This window comes from Verruconis gallopava (genome assembly GCF_000836295.1).
Source record: "Verruconis gallopava strain CBS 43764 unplaced genomic scaffold supercont1.18, whole genome shotgun sequence".
NCBI classification, from domain to species: Eukaryota; Fungi; Ascomycota; class Dothideomycetes; order Venturiales; family Sympoventuriaceae; genus Verruconis; species Verruconis gallopava.
The window spans coordinates 32,636-47,432 of record NW_015622154.1 but is presented as its reverse complement, the minus strand read 5'-3'; the positions used below and the strand labels follow the sequence as shown (position 1 = coordinate 47,432).

At 49.6% G+C, this 14,797-nt stretch overlaps 6 protein-coding genes across 8 annotated transcripts; 2 read left to right on the top strand and 4 right to left on the bottom strand.

Annotated features, from left to right (window-relative positions):
• Positions 1-546: 546 nt before the first annotated feature.
• Positions 547-1,551, top strand: PV09_05630 (uncharacterized protein; the record flags this gene model as incomplete). Its single annotated transcript, XM_016359159.1, has 3 exons — positions 547-766; positions 827-959; positions 1,021-1,551. 3 exons carry the CDS (start codon positions 547-549, stop codon positions 1,538-1,540), a joined length of 873 nt encoding a protein of 290 aa, XP_016212838.1. The 3' UTR covers positions 1,541-1,551.
• On the bottom strand, positions 868-3,458 carry PV09_05629. Of its 3 annotated transcripts, none has more exons than XM_016359157.1 (5): positions 3,314-3,458; positions 2,589-3,266; positions 2,401-2,538; positions 1,556-2,350; positions 868-1,496 (listed from the first exon to the last, which is right to left on the bottom strand). In XM_016359157.1, exons 1-4 carry the CDS (start codon positions 3,368-3,370, stop codon positions 1,640-1,642), a joined length of 1,584 nt encoding a protein of 527 aa, XP_016212836.1. In that variant the 5' UTR covers positions 3,371-3,458; the 3' UTR covers positions 868-1,496; positions 1,556-1,639. The 3 variants fall into 3 exon arrangements, with proteins under 3 accessions (XP_016212836.1, XP_016212837.1, XP_016212835.1); XM_016359158.1 differs by having other exon boundaries at positions 868-2,350; positions 2,589-3,022; positions 3,083-3,266; XM_016359156.1 differs by having other exon boundaries at positions 868-2,350.
• Positions 3,459-3,581: 123 nt separating this feature from the next.
• Positions 3,582-5,234, bottom strand: PV09_05628 (uncharacterized protein). Its single transcript, XM_016359155.1, has 2 exons — positions 4,901-5,234; positions 3,582-4,851 (listed from the first exon to the last, which is right to left on the bottom strand). The coding sequence occupies exons 1-2, from the start codon at positions 5,186-5,188 to the stop codon at positions 3,721-3,723; spliced, it is 1,419 nt and encodes a 472-aa protein (XP_016212834.1). The 5' UTR covers positions 5,189-5,234; the 3' UTR covers positions 3,582-3,720.
• A 188-nt stretch (positions 5,235-5,422) lies between these two features.
• Positions 5,423-7,188, bottom strand: PV09_05627 (vacuolar protease A). Its single transcript, XM_016359154.1, has 3 exons — positions 6,890-7,188; positions 6,028-6,833; positions 5,423-5,971 (listed from the first exon to the last, which is right to left on the bottom strand). Exons 1-3 carry the CDS (start codon positions 6,989-6,991, stop codon positions 5,683-5,685), a joined length of 1,197 nt encoding a protein of 398 aa, XP_016212833.1. The 5' UTR covers positions 6,992-7,188; the 3' UTR covers positions 5,423-5,682.
• An 855-nt stretch (positions 7,189-8,043) lies between these two features.
• Positions 8,044-9,996, bottom strand: PV09_05626 (uncharacterized protein). The gene is made up of 7 exons (XM_016359153.1): positions 9,455-9,996; positions 9,212-9,284; positions 9,130-9,149; positions 9,019-9,081; positions 8,846-8,917; positions 8,509-8,795; positions 8,044-8,453 (listed from the first exon to the last, which is right to left on the bottom strand). Exons 1-6 carry the CDS (start codon positions 9,502-9,504, stop codon positions 8,525-8,527), a joined length of 549 nt encoding a protein of 182 aa, XP_016212832.1. The 5' UTR covers positions 9,505-9,996; the 3' UTR covers positions 8,044-8,453; positions 8,509-8,524.
• Positions 9,997-10,301: 305 nt separating this feature from the next.
• PV09_05625 (uncharacterized protein) lies at positions 10,302-14,427 on the top strand. Its single transcript, XM_016359152.1, has one exon. It carries the CDS (start codon positions 10,516-10,518, stop codon positions 14,158-14,160), a length of 3,645 nt encoding a protein of 1,214 aa, XP_016212831.1. The 5' UTR covers positions 10,302-10,515; the 3' UTR covers positions 14,161-14,427.
• The last annotated feature ends 370 nt before the right edge of the window (positions 14,428-14,797 follow it).

Below are 14,797 nucleotides of genomic sequence, written 5' to 3'. Positions count from 1 at the left end.
CGTAGGCAGCCATGTTAAGTTTTTGTCAGGGGCTGTGCGTACGTCGAGAGTCCTTGTGCTGCTGAGCCTCAGCGGGACGGCTATGCCCAATCGGGATTTATATCGCGAGTAACTGCTCCTTGCACATGCGCTTACGTGGGGTTTCATCAACTCACAAAGCACGCAAATAAGTAAAGGCTTAAACGCTTAACTGAAATAAGCTTTATAGCCCGATGATGCCTGTAAAATTCATCAGTTTTGCCTTGTGATGTCCAAGCCTTTGATCAGTTTCATCATGGTGTTCGCACACGAGCACATTCGCTGCCAATCAAACTCAGATCTCCAGCCGCTTCAATACGAGATTTAGTTACGTTGAATGCAAGTTGTTCTTGTGCATCCGGAGCCACCGTTCCTTCAGGCCGCAAGTTTTGGTTATGTCGTATATAATGGTAGCCTGTGGACTTCCTTTAGCAAGCTCATCGAACTGGTCAACAAAAGCCTCGAACAAGCAAAACCTTACTTTCCTATTTCAATCTTGTTCAAACATCTAAATCAATTGTGTTGGACATGTCTTTCAATCTTCCTGACAAGATCTCACTTCCCACCAACCCAGGCCGCCACAATACAGCAATTGCTGAGGTCGTGATCTGGGGGACCATCTGGACCGTAGGATTAATTATCCGTAGCTTCCAGGAGTGGTATTACTGGGACCGCAGCAAAAAACGTACAGTATTCATATGCATCTTTAATGGCTGGATCAGGAACCTGATAGTGATCTTGTCCCAAGGTACGACAGGGCAGACTGCGCAGATTTTTTAATGCAAGTTCAAGCTGATATTGCCTTCAGTGCGGATCGTTGGCTTTGCGTTGTATCTTGCAAAACCAAATGCCGCTAAAGGTCTTGTTATTACGGAGATTGTTCTCCAAGGGATTGGTGTCACACCTTTACTCTTCGAGTTCAGTCTCGTGCTTCTGAAATGGTTTGTTGACTCCACAAGAAAAACAGCCATCCTTCCGTCTTCAGCTAACGAGCTATCTTAGTGGCCATGTTGGTCTCAATCAACGACATGCATCTCACTATCCACACCTGATCAAACTTCTCTTACAATGGATCCGCTTACCCATCATCGTCGCTGTGGTCCTTATCGTGCTCGCCGGCAGCCTCGTTAACATCACCCTGATGAAGAGCGGTGCATGCATAATCCTCGCCATCTTCGCTTTCCTTATCGCTATCCTGCTATATCTGGTTTTGGCGGGCCACTTTCGCACCATGCCACCAGCAGCACAACATGCGCTTCGCTGCGTAGCCGCAGCGGTACCTTTTTATGCAGTTCGCATCACGTACATGATGTTGGGGAATTTTGGCGGTATAAAGTATAGTCCAGCGGTTGGTGACTGGAAGTTGGCTGTCGGGTTGGAGTTCGTCATGGAAATCGCCATTGTGTTCTTACTTATCACGGCGTCGCTATTTGCACAGCCCATCATCGGAAACCGAAAGGACAGACGGATCGAGTTATCTGAGATCGGGAGTCAGCCTTTGAAGGAGGACGTCAATGTCTGAGGAACAGCAACAGACAAGCACATTGTTCTGTATATTTGAGTATTGTTAGACCTTAAAAAAAGCTTTCATACACGGTCAAAAATGCATGATGCTCGTGATTTAAGGACTTGACGCTAGCTGGTCCTTCAGATGCTTGATAATGCCATATTCGGGCAGCCCCTCCAAGCTGGATGCAGCATACGTCTTTGAAAGCATGACGTGCTTTTCTCCGATCCACCTTTGGACGTTTGGATCGGCTGCCTCAAAGGCGATTCGCAAGGGAAACCCCAGTCGGAATCCTGCCCAAACATCACGCGAATTCCATTCAACACTTCTGCATATTTTGTTAGCAAATTCTCGATTATCGACGGCGTCTTCAGGCACGCAGCCACATGTTTGCAAGATCATTCGCAAAATAATCATGCAAGCCCAATAATTAACATATAGACCTGCGGCTGTGTATGTTCTGAATGCATACACAATAGGAAAGAGTGCGTCATTAGTTGAGGATGATTCTTCGATCGGTGACGATAACCTTTCTTCCATCTCTAGAGACCAAAGTTTTAAACGCGTGTAGACTTGTGTCGTACGGCAGACGAGCTTATGAATCTTCTCTACATCGATTGGCAGTGGTTGTCCAAGACGCGTAGCCTCTCTCAAATTCCACCCGTCAGCCAATAACTCTGCGAGTTCAGCCATCAACTCCATAAAACGCTCGAAGAATTGATGGAAATCGTCGTCCATGTGCGCTGGCTTCTGAGCTCGGGTCACTTCTCGCCATGTATTTTGGTTGAAGAAGACTTCTTTTCCCGAAAACATGCAATCCATTATCTACACGCATGAGTGAGAGAAGAAAAAACTGCGCAAGTAGTCAAACTCACAATGACACCGCGGCAAGCACGAAGTATCGCTATATCATGATCATTTCGGAAGCTGTCTGCACCGCGATGCTGGATGAGTTTTGACAAACCCGCAGCATGCTTCATCCAGACGTTGAAAGCTGTAGTGCCTGCAAAAAGCTTGAAATCCCTTGTCAGTTGAAGCAAACCCTGCGCTATTTAGTGCATACCTCATAAATACACAATAGAAGTGCAGATGAGTTTGTCTCGGATCGCGTAGCTTCCGCAGGATCATTCAGCGCTCTTTGCAGGCAGGATAATGCACGAACATAGGCATCTCGTCCCCTGCCTATCATCTGCTTGTCGCCACAGATGGTGCCTATCTGTTGTGCAGCAAAAGCTACAGCGGCTGCATCTAGCGCTCTCGAGTTCCCAAAATGCGCTGGTAGATGCATCAAATAACCTGATATCATCTGTATCTCTTCACTACTCCTCGTAGTCGGCAAATTCTCGCACAGGGAGCTGATCAGCTGCAGTTGATACTGCTTCTGCGGAGGTAGTGTTGCGCATAATGAATAAATGAGATCCAAAAATGGCCGATGACACTTCTCTCTGGATAGCTTCTCATCGAAAGGTTCGAGCGCAGTGATGTCATTAGACCATTCTTGCTTTATGGTTGGTATTTCACTACTATGAGATGATCTTGATGAAATTGAGGACGAACTGATAAGAGACTCTGGGGTGAATCTCGTTTGGGCATCACTATGAGGAGACTTTGATTTATTCGGTTTTGAGCTTCTCTTCGTTCGATGTGGTTTCCCGGTTATAAATTTAAGTTCTCTATCGTATCCTGGGCATGGACTGCCGTACTTGAGACAGTTTTCGCACTGGGGCTTTCCTTCATCGCACTGTTGCCCGGTCAGGCTGCCACAAACTTGGTACGCTCTGCGCTCACCTTAATACGCCTCTTCACACATGTCCCACAGCCGGTGCTTCGAGGAACGCCAACCATTCTGTGCTCAATTCATATTGCCAATGGTAGATGTTAAATGGTTCAGATTGTGTGTTGGAATCTTGTAGTTGAGCTCGTGAAAGATCGGCGGCCAACGGAACAGTTCCATAATCTCTAAAACGATATGAGAAGCGAAATTTGGAATAGATACGCGCGATAGCTGGAACTTTCTCAAATAAAAAAAATTCTTCCAAAAAAAAATTCGAGACAATTAAAAATACTGATATCCTTCGTTCATAGATTTGATCTCACGTGCTATCTGTGCTGAACTATAATCATTGGTAGACTAGAAGCTCTATTTTACAACGGCTCCGAGAACTCCTTGCTGATTCAACGACTCTCATGCGGGTTTACAACCCTTCAAAGTCACCTGCAGCATCGTCTTCGTCAATTTCCCCGTCCTGAATCTCCTTCGCAAGCTCCCGCTCCCGCTCCCTAGCTTCCTGCGCATTCTTCAACTCGAGCCGATGCTGATTCATTGGGAAGCGCATGGCCTTTACGCACTCATCATGTAATGACAAACATGCCTTGATGCGCTCGTGGAATGCTTCAGCTGGCTCACGAGTAGCGTACACGTCACCTGCCTGTTTGGTCTGCATAAATCCTCTTTCAGTGTCAATTGTAGCTTCTATGACGCCGTCTCGGATGGCTTTAGCGACAATGAATTCCGCTGATTCCTCGCTCTCAAGGCCCAGACGTTGGCATATGTCACGAAGTGATATGCGCGAGTAGGAGAGAGAGAGCATACGGATGCCTGTGCGGATGACGTTTTGGCGCAAGCGCAGGATAAGAGTGTAAGTGCCGTCTCGGTGGAAGGTGGATGAATGCTCCTGTACAGTCTTCAAGAAATGCTTCATCTCTCCAGACCTTACAGCTTTGACGAGACTGAAATAAGGCTCAAGCGCGCTCTCAAGCTTCGGCTGACTGAATATGGATCGTTCGGGAATATCTCCCATGAGTAATTCAACAACCACCAAAAATTTCATAGAAGCTTGATAGAATCCGACAGCAACTGCATTAGTAGGTGCTTTGCGGGTCGCCGAGACCAGGTGCTCGTGGGCTTCCGTGTAATTCAGCTGAATAGCCCGTATACGCCCCAGATAGTACAAGAATCGAGCCACCTGATTGTGAGGTGCATTCTCAGGGAACGATGTCTGTACGACTAAAGCATCTGCCTGCGAGATGTCTGCGATGGAAATGTAGTTGCGGAGTAGGAGAACGATGACAGAGGCTTGTGTTTCGGTGTCTTTCCGGAGTACCGCACTTCTCAAGGCAGCGAGCAGTTTGCCTCTGATTTCGATAACCGGGGATTGTCTTGATGGTGGCTTGGGATCTAGCTGCTCATAGAAGAGAGACAGGTAGAAGTAGGCACGCGAGGCGAGTGGGTCGAGGGTGCGTCGGTTGAGGTCACGAATTTCGTCTACCAGATGATATGAAAACCTTGCACCGTCTTCATAGCGTCTGGAGTCCCACAGGTAGACCTAAAAAAGGTAAGGAAATCGCTTAGCAGCCATGTTCCTTATTACATACCTGAATGAGGATGGCGATGTATATCCTGATCTCAGGGACAGACTCCTTCCTTGCATCGCCAGACAGTTCCTGCTCGGCTTCTAAAAGCAGCTGAGATGTCGGCTTCGTTACGTCTAGATGCGCGAGCTTTGTCTCAGCAAGCTGTTTCCGTAAAGACGAAATGCTTCGTAAAGCTCGAAGGGTAAAGCGTGTGTCGAACTGGGCAACCGCGCGTTCCAAGAGCTGGAAGTTGGTCTGCAAGTGCACTGATGGGTCCTGAGCAACCCCTTCCATCTCATCGACGGACATTGTGAGTGATTAAAAGTGGCGTTGTTTTGCGACGGGTGGATAGGTGTCGTAGGCTCAAACATGAACGTACACCTAAGCTTGGCCAACTCGTTCAAAGTTAAGCGCGCGCTTAGCAACGGTCACAATACGCACTTATGATAACCACCAACACATATGAAAAGTAATTGGGAGACTTGGCTTTAAAAATTGGAAATCACAAGATGGTGAATTTGACGAGAAAGATATTCTGCCAGCGTGGAATTGGATAAGCTTGAATACGTGTACGAGTGAGATTTCAGCAACAGAACAGGTTCACTATGGATATGAGAATATTCAGATTTAGGATACAAGGGAACTATCAAAGACTGAAACGGAGCCAGAGAGCTTATCGATTTTACTCCGTTATCCGTACCCATACAACTTTATCCTTCTTCAGCAAACAAAGTGACTATGGCACAAAGCGATCATCCAAATTCTTCCGACCATCCATATATCCACATTCCACCTTATTGGTTCTACGCAGATTTGGCAATACCAACAGCATCCTTTCCAAGGTCATAGATGGAGTACCACTTGCGGAGGAAGGCATCGCCAAGAATTGCAAGAGGACCAGCTGGTTCAGGGATGTCCATGCCCATGAATGCAGAGATGCAAGAACCTTGTACTTCAAGAATATAGTCATAGGGGCCGATAGTGAAGTTGTGACCAGTCAAGGTGAAGGTCAAGTCTGGAAGGCTATCACGCTTCTCGCACTCAACCGTGTATTGGCCGTTAAAGGATTTCTTGGCACCAATCTCTTTATTCCTATTACAGTACGTCAGCTTCACTCGAAGAAGAAAGCAGCAATGGTTATTACTCACAAGAGCTCAGCCATAGTGGATGGGAGTGCAATAAGGGAGGTGCCGGTGTCAAGGATAACACCAGTGTTTTCGATCTCAGCAGTGGCGTCACCGAAAGTGATAGCGTCGAGATCAACCTCCCAGTAGGCCTTGCGACGAAGGGGGATGTAAGTGATATCACCAGTGTAATGGGACTTGTCGATTCCGCCAAAGACAGCCTCAGAGTCATCGCCATCCTTTGTGTCGCTGAGATAGAATGCGAAAACAGGCTCGTCAATAAGCTTCTGGTCGATCATACTATAGAATGGGGGTGGGATTTTGTTAACAGAAATGGTATCGTAGGCAAGGCCTAAGATGCCATCGAACCTGCCGAAGGCAAAAGCAAGGCCCGGTTCAGATGTCGCCTCTGCAAAAAGTTGGTCCTTGATGGTCAAGTCACCAATTCTCACGGTATCTCTAGAGACATATCCACTCAGTGAGCCAGAGCCATATTGAATGGCGAACTCAGAGCCGTTCTTCTTGTATGTTGATGAGCTGTCATGATCGTACTTGCTGTGAAGGTAGCACGCAATCGAGCCACACTCCGAGGATGGAACCCAGAGGTTGGAGCTGCCGGTGTCGAGGACAACTTTAAAGTTTTGTGGCGGAGTTCCGACAGAGATCTCGGAGAAGTATTGAGCGTTCAAGAAGTTGCTGACGGGAACGGGATGAGCTCCTTCGCCCTTGTAGCGAGTGTCCGAGAACATCTCTTCCGCATGACTCTGAGGGCGAATGCCCATGTACTTCTGGCCAAGGGCGCGAGCATGTTGGCCGATGTCGTGATGCTCCTGGAGCTTCTATTAGCACTTGTATACGACGTGAGCGCCTTTGAGCAATCACGCACAAGCTGCTCACTAAGAGGAACCTTCTTGAGCTTCATCTTGTGCACGCCGGCACTGGCAGAGCCGAGCAGCGCAGCAGCCGCTACGGCAGATGAGTATTTCATAGTGAGACAATGTAACCAGTAAGCGTAGATTATGGGAATGAAAACAGAAACGAAATATTGAGAGAGAAGACGTGCAAGATGGGTGATGATGGGATGTGGATGGGCCTGTTTGCGACGATGCGGAAGCCTTGGGGGACGGGGACGGTTGGGGTGGATGCACGAGGAGTCTTGTGAGGTCAGCGGTACCTCGCACACGGGGGTCTGGTGCTGACGCCTTGGGAGGGCGACGCAACCACGGCAACACTACGCAACACGGCCTGGATCCATCCGTTTCAGGCTAGGTCTTATCGATAATTGCCAAACTGATCACGTGCAGAAGGCCTTGCAGCCTGATCAACGTCCTCCGGTGCTCGGTGCTCTCAGGCTTTCAGGCTTTCAGGCTTTCAGGTGCAAGGCTCAGGACGCCCGTGTCCCACAGCCTCTTCCTCACCACGCCTTTCGTCCTCCTGCCTTGTCCATATCCGATAGATCGCTCACCACGGCTGTGTGTAAATGCTAAATAGTCACATGTTGGACGCTTCTTCGTGCTGTGGTACGCCGCGCGCCCAACAGAGCGTTTGCGTCCTCAGCGCCTCACAGCCCAGCCCTAGCCAAAGCGGCAAAACTAGTTTCTCTGCGGACTCTGCAATCACCCTGAGACGCCTTCGCCGAATCGAGCTAGCGTCAAATGCATTGCCAACGCATCAGTGTACGAGCAGTTCCTGCGTAAAGGCACGCTCGCGTCCTGTCAGAGCTCGATGTTTTCTTCAATCCGTGCCTTGCAAGCATTTCAACTTCATGTCAAGTATTTTCATCTTTTTGCCACATGCCATCTTTGAGCGAGTACGCATCCCCAATATTATCCTCAGCATGGTTGAAACCATGCTAGCTCTTGCTTCACTGCGGCGCACGTACTGGTGGACTAGCTCTGCGATACGTTCTTGTCACCTATCCCTCACGTTCTTGTCACCTATCCCTCAATCGTAACATGTTCAAATCGAAGAGAATAAATAGCATGACCAAAGCTTACTTCTTGGTCAGAAAAGGACATTACGAGGCTTGGGTTAACGTCAAAGAGCTCTGTGACTTCGGTTGATGCTTATATTGAACTCGACTGCGATGCATGCCAGATCACAGCGTCCATCTGAAAGTAACCACAAATGTAGAGCATTAAAAATACTACCCCTAACGTTACGCTGTCATACGCTCCAAGTCGGCTTTGTTACTATCATCCAATCGAAAAAAAAGTACTGCCGAGCAGCGAACTGACATCAATCAGCTCAGGCCATCCGTAAAGAATCGTGAATCCTAAATATGCCAATGAAGCAGATATGGGCTTCGCGCCATAGAAATCTTCTGGCCATCGCTGGCATGTGGTGTTTCTTAACGCTGTCGTAAAATCGTATGGAACTAAGGTAAGGTTCACCTCAACAAAAGCAATGGTCTCGTATATCGTCATAATATTCTCGGCTAGCCTCGTAGACTTTTGTGGACTTAATAAAGGTAATGGACACAGCATTGGCAGAATAGGTACTCACAAATACCGACCCTGACTCACTTTGCTTTGGCGATCAGCCATTGCAGCACGGCATCCAGGTTCGTTTCTTCTTTTGCGCTAATACCATAGCAGCTTACTTCACGGCGAGAGACAGATTTGAGCTCCAACGCATCAATCAACTCGTCAACAGAAAGCTTCTCAGGCAAGTCTGACTTGTTGCCTAATACTAGCAACGGTATGCCTTCCAAGGCTGGCTTCTCCAATAGCAGGTGAAGCTCCTCCTTGGCAATGGGCAGTGCTTCCTTGTCGGCAGAGTCAACGATATAGCTGCAGGATATTTTAGCCGACATAGCAAGCGAGAGGAGCAACAGGCTTACACGATGGCATTTACTCCCCTGCAATATCTCTCCCACATCGAGCGGAAGCGCGGCTGACCACCGAGGTCCCAGCTACATCAACCGTCAACAACGGTCGTTCACGTCGTTTGAGGGCGATGTTGGAACAGAATCAATGTGACAACGTGAATTGCCATGGCGAAGACACAACGTACCATTTTAGGGTCACATGTCCTTTTTGAACACGCTTCATGTTGAAACCGACGGTGGGTATAGAGCTTCACAAGGTCAACTAAAGGACGCATTACTGACAAATTAGAGCCTACTTAATGGTGAATTCACCACCCTGCGTCCCCATTAGAAATGGCTCTCTTGTAGCGACGGAACAACGAGGCAAAGCCAACTTACCGCTAGTACTCTAAGCAACGATGTCTTGCCAGCGTTTTGCAAGCCGATCATGGTTATGTCCATCTCGGTTGCCCTACACGTCTCCAGTGATTAGAGGCGGAGTTCGAAATACCTTCGTTGACGGTGATACACGCAAAAAGGCGATGACGACGAAGGCATCATCGTCAGAGGTCGAGCTCCTTCGCCAGCCTTGGGATGCAGCCATGCAAGCTAGGCTGACGAGCAAGGTGAGGCTGAACTTACCAAAAGAGACGGAGCAACCAATCATAGATGCGCCTGAAGAGACCCGCCATGGTGTTGGCCGGCGGTTGCGGACGGGCGCAGATATCGAGAACGGCCAGTTGAAGGGTGAAGATTTAGACGAAGCAAAGCAGACCGGCCCCAAGGATTTCCTTGCGTGTGCCGCGTGCGCGGGGCGAGCCGGTAGCGTAGCTGCTCACACAGAAACAAACGGTGAAAGAACGGCCGCAGCGGGCAGGGGTGGAATATTATTTCACGACGAAGAAAGCCACGGGGCTGCTGAAGGGACGTGCGACTGGTTGCGGGTCGCGAGAGAAGACGGGCGCGGCTTGTCTCTTTTGCCCTCAGAGTGGCCCAAGGCAGACGCGAGTCAAAAGGCTCCGATGTGGGGTCGAATCATGAGCTAGATGTCACTCAGAACGAAGGGTGGGAGGATGGTTCGGGACAGCGAAAGGCTTAATGTAGCGCTGGGGTCGCGACAGGAACAGTTGACAATGAATGCTTGCCTGGAGCGTGAAGGTTGTGCGGGCGGGCTGGACGACTAGGGGCGCTGGCTTCTGCTGTTCTGATGCGTTTTTTTTGGGGGGTGGTGGTGGGGGGGGGAGCGGAGGGTTCGACCTCAGTACGGCCCAGGTTAAGTTACGGTCACCAATACGTTACTCAGGCGAGACGCAACAGGAAGAGCCGGCCAAGGAAGTGTGGAGGGCTTCGAGAGGGTGGTCCTTCGGCAGTGGTTGGGTCCATAGACGCCAAGGCGCCAAGACATCCGCTCTTATCGATAAAGGACAACCCGAGCCGCAGGCGTAGCCAGGTTCAGCCAAGTGAGTCGAGATAAATTTTTTGGAAACACCCCCATCGCAGCAGCTCGCGTCCGCTCGCGAGCCTATTGCTGAGTTAGTGTTTCGTACCTTTGCTCCGCTCTGCTCTCTTCTGCTCTGTCCTGCTCTGCCTTACCCTGCCCTTCTTTTTTCACTCCCAATGTCCACTGCTGCGTGACTGAGTGCTCCCCGTCCTCCGATCGTGTGGTGTCTCTTGTTCTTTGAGACTCCGAGGCCTTGACTACCATGTCTCGTACTTCGACCCGATCAAAAACCAACACCGAATGGACGGTCGACTTCGACACCGCCAGACGGCAGCGGCTGTTCACAAACCCGCCCAAGGATAAGACCGCGTATCCCATGCTCGCCGCGACGGTCGATCCGCACATCAAGTCGTTCAACAAGATCTTTGCCCCCGGCGGTATCATCGAGGAGGGCATCAAGGAAATTGGGACCAAGACTTTTCTCGATGGCAATCCGCAGCTGGAGCCAGGGAAGGCGCCGTTACGGAATAAATTATACGTTCGAATCAGCCAGGTCTTCTTACAGAAGCCGACTTTGCCTGCTTCTAACAAGAACAACGTGTGGAGGCGAGAAGTTTTACCTCGAGAGTGCCGTGAACGGCACTCGACGTACAAAGGTAGATTGACCGCGAGGATAGAATACAAGATCAACAATGGCGAGTGGATCCAGATGGAACGAGAACTAGGCAGTGTGCCCATCATGCTGAGATCCAATCGTTGCCATCTCGAAGGCATGTCTCCGGCAGAACTGATCCAGGCAAAGGAAGAAAGCGAGGAGCTTGGTGGATACTTCATCATCAACGGCAACGAGAAGTTGATACGGATGCTGATTACAGGAAAGCGCAACTTCCCCATGGCAATCATCCGACCCTCCTTCACGAACCGGGGCACGTCCTACACTAAGTTTGGCATCCAGCTTCGCTCCGTCCGCCCAGATCAAACGTCTCAAACAAACGTCTTGCATTATCTCAGCGACGGCAATGTTACCTTCCGGTTCTCATGGAGGAAAAACGAGTATCTGGTGCCCGTAGTTATGATATTGAAGGCATTGATCGAAACCAATGATCGCGAAATCTTTGAGGGCCTGGTCGGCTCGGCCGGCTCAAAAGGCTTAAGCCAGAAACAGTTTGTCATGGATCGTGTTGAGTTGCTCTTGCGAACTTACAAAGCGTACGGTTTACATGGGAAGGCCAAGACACGGTCTTATCTCGGCAGCAAATTTAGAGTGGTGCTGGGACTTGCAGAAGATGCCACAGACTACGAAGCGGGAACCGAGTTCCTGCGGAAGGTTGTTTTGCCTCATCTCGGCTGCGTAAATGTCACCCCAAGCCAAGATTTCGACAAGTTTAATATGCTCTTGTTCATGATCCGAAAACTTTATGCTCTTGTCGAAGGTGAATGCGCCGTTGACAATCCCGATGCTGTCTCGAACCAGGAGGTACTGTTGGGCGGTTTCCTGTACGGTATGATCATAAAAGAGAAACTAGATGACTGGCTACAGTCGATGCGGAGAGCCCTGGCTGACTGGGGACGAAACAACGGCTACCAACCTTTCACGTCGTCTCAGTTTCAGAAAGACTTCAGTTCAAGGATATTCAAGAGTATGACTGGAGAGAACATTGGACAGCTGATGGACTATTTCATGTCTACAGGAAATCTGAACAGCACTAGCGGCTTGGATATCCAACAAACGTCCGGGTTCACAGTCGTGGCGGAGAAGATCAACTTTTATCGTTTTATCAGTCATTTTCGAATGATTCATCGAGGTAGCTTCTTCCAAGAGCTCAGAACAACGACCGTGCGAAAGCTGCTTCCTGAGAGTTGGGGTTTCTTATGTCCTGTCCACACGCCCGATGGCGGTCCTTGTGGCCTCCTCAACCATCTTGCCCACCAATGTCTGATCGCGGTGGACTCTCTTGATACGACGACAATACCCGAACTAGTGTCTCAAATGGGTGCCGTACCGAACGGCACAGCTTTGTTGACGGACAGCATCGTAGTCCAGCTGGATGGTCGCATTCTTGGTTTCTGTACACCGAAGCAAGCCCAGACTATACATGATTCCCTACGGCACTGGAAAGTAGAAGGTTCGCATGGAGTGCCCGTCGAATTGGAGATTGGCTTCGTACCGAATTCCAACGGTGGGCAGTACCCTGGCATCTACATGGCCTCACAGCCAGCACGTTTTTATAGGCCGGTCCGCTATCTTCCTCTTGAGAAAACTGACTACGTTGGTCCGTTCGAACAACCGTTCATGTCAATCGCCTGTACTGAACCGGAAATCATATCCGGTGAATCTACACACGTTGAGATTAATCCTACCAACATATTCTCCATTGTTGCAAATCAAACGCCGTTTTCTGATTTCAATCAGTCACCAAGAAATATGTACCAATGTCAGATGGGTAAACAATCCATGGGTACACCTGGAACAGCCATTCGGCACCGAACAGATAACAAGACATATCGTCTTCAAACTGGACAAACACCAATCGTACGGCCTCCATTACACAATGCATACGGACTTGATAACTTCCCTAACGGAATGAATGCTGTGGTTGCAGTTATATCCTACACAGGTTATGATATGGATGATGCTATGATAATAAACAAGTCCGCTCACGAAAGAGGCTTTGGTCATGGCACGATTTACAAGACAAAGATTTTGAACCTTCAAGAGGGATCATCCGCAAGAGCCCAAGCAGCCAGAATAACAAGCATGTTTGGTTTTGCCCCTGGCGGCCTCCAGAGATCTGACTGGAAGTTGAAAATCGATGACGATGGCCTGCCAGCTATTGGACAGCTGCTCAGAAAGGGAGATGTCTTTGCCGTATCACACAGCGTGATGCATGATGCCGCAACTAATTCGTACGTCAACCGAGATGGCGTCTCGATCGCGCACCGATACAAAGATGACGAAGATGCGTTCGTTGAGGAAGTGCGTTTGATTGGTACAGAGGATGGAAACAAGCCTTTGCAGGCCGTCAGCATTAAACTTCGTATTCCTCGTTCCCCAGTTATTGGTGATAAATTCTCTTCGCGACACGGACAAAAGGGTGTTTGCTCACAGAAGTGGCCGTCGGTTGATATGCCATTTACAGAATCCGGCATCCAACCTGACGTCATTATCAACCCTCACGCATTTCCGTCTCGTATGACGATAGGCATGTTTGTGGAGTCACTCGCCGGCAAGGCTGGAGCTTTGCATGGTCTGGCCCAGGATTGCACTCCATTCACATTTGATGAGAATGACACTGCCGTTGATTATTTTGGACATCAATTGAAAAAGGCGGGCTACAACTATTACGGTAACGAGCCTATGTACTCTGGCATCACCGGGACTGAGCTTGCAGCGGATATCTACATCGGCGTCGTGTACTACCAGCGTCTGCGCCACATGGTCAACGACAAGTATCAGGTGCGAACGACTGGTCAGAACAACCGCCTTACAGGCCAGCCAATTAAGGGGAGAAAGAAGGGTGGTGGTATCCGCGTGGGAGAAATGGAGCGTGATGCATTGTTGGCACACGGTACTGCATATCTCTTGCAAGATCGATTATTTAACTGCAGCGACCATACCAAAGCGTGGATATGCAAAACATGTGGAAGCTTTTTATCTCCGATGCCTGTAATGCCCGGCGGTGCCCGAAGAAGAGGACCCAGAGGGTTGCAGATGGCAAGATGCAGGACTTGTGCAAAACCCGCGCAGGGTTTTGAGCCAAAAAGTGAAGTGTGGGAGGACGGTACAGGCGCATCATACGTCGGAGGTAAAGACGTGGTCGTGGTGAGCACACCTGGTGTCTTGATGTACCTGAATTCGGAACTGGCTTCGATGGGAATCAAGATGAAATTCAAGGTCAAATCGTAGGGAGCGGAGCATGAAGCAGCGCGATAGGACAGAAAGGACGAGATATTAGGCAAGTTCACAACGACTAGCGACTATGATGCTGTCAAAATGGGGCCAGACAGCGCGCTTCGAAACATAGGGCCTGCACCATCATCTGTAGAGGGGAAGCGGTTGCGTTGCAACGCCGCTCAGAGCATCTTGAAAGCTTAACCTCCTAGGACAGAACTCGTAATTCTCTGAATAAATAAGGAACCAGTTTGGCTGCACGTGATTTGATTTTCATCTGGTCTCTGCCCTTGTTCGTTTCGCAGCAAGTCACTCAAAAAGCGTCCTGCCCATCAGCCTCGTAGCAACGCGGCCGCCTATCCTTCTCGTTTACTCCGCCACGCGATACGCGCGTGACATTCAGCCGTGCTGTTTTTGTCTGAATGCCATGCTGACATACAAATGGCGATTCCGGCGTCGCATGAGCCAGCCCGAGAACAGGCTTGAGTCGTAGAGAACCCGCAGTCGAGAAGCTTTCCGACTAAAGGTGGACAGCCGCCGTCGAACTCTGGTCCTTCGCGACAGTGTTTTGGGCCAAATGGTGAAGCGGGAACCTTTTCGGCGACCGCGGGTGGTGGTTGCTGCTGCGCCTACTGGGTGTGACGGCAGAGGC

Excerpts from the sequence above, each read along its gene's own strand:
- PV09_05629 (XM_016359156.1), bottom strand. The coding sequence starts at position 3,370 with ATGGTTGGCGTTCCTCGAAGCACCGGCTGTGGGACATGTGTGAAGAGG. Across the intron at positions 3,267-3,313 it reads GTGTGAAGAGGCGTATTAAG|TGCGATGAAGGAAAGCCCCA; the intron begins GTGAGCGCAGAG and ends ACCGGGCAACAG. Across the intron at positions 2,539-2,588 it reads TTCTATTGTGTATTTATGAG|CTTTTTGCAGGCACTACAGC; the intron begins GTATGCACTAAA and ends AGGGATTTCAAG.
- PV09_05628 (XM_016359155.1), bottom strand. The coding sequence starts at position 5,188 with ATGTCCGTCGATGAGATGGAAGGGGTTGCTCAGGACCCATCAGTGCAC. Across the intron at positions 4,852-4,900 it reads ACATCGCCATCCTCATTCAG|GTCTACCTGTGGGACTCCAG; the intron begins GTATGTAATAAG and ends TACCTTTTTTAG.
- PV09_05627 (XM_016359154.1), bottom strand. The coding sequence starts at position 6,991 with ATGAAATACTCATCTGCCGTAGCGGCTGCTGCGCTGCTCGGCTCTGCC. Across the intron at positions 6,834-6,889 it reads TTCCTCTTAGTGAGCAGCTT|GAGCATCACGACATCGGCCA; the intron begins GTGCGTGATTGC and ends TAGAAGCTCCAG. Across the intron at positions 5,972-6,027 it reads TCCACTATGGCTGAGCTCTT|GAATAAAGAGATTGGTGCCA; the intron begins GTGAGTAATAAC and ends GTACTGTAATAG.
- PV09_05626 (XM_016359153.1), bottom strand. The coding sequence starts at position 9,504 with ATGGCGGGTCTCTTCAGGCGCATCTATGATTGGTTGCTCCGTCTCTTT. Across the intron at positions 9,082-9,129 it reads GGTGGTGAATTCACCATTAA|CTCTATACCCACCGTCGGTT; the intron begins GTAGGCTCTAAT and ends GACCTTGTGAAG. Across the intron at positions 8,918-9,018 it reads GGACATGTGACCCTAAAATG|CTGGGACCTCGGTGGTCAGC; the intron begins GTACGTTGTGTC and ends CGGTTGATGTAG.
- PV09_05625 (XM_016359152.1), top strand. The coding sequence starts at position 10,516 with ATGTCTCGTACTTCGACCCGATCAAAAACCAACACCGAATGGACGGTC.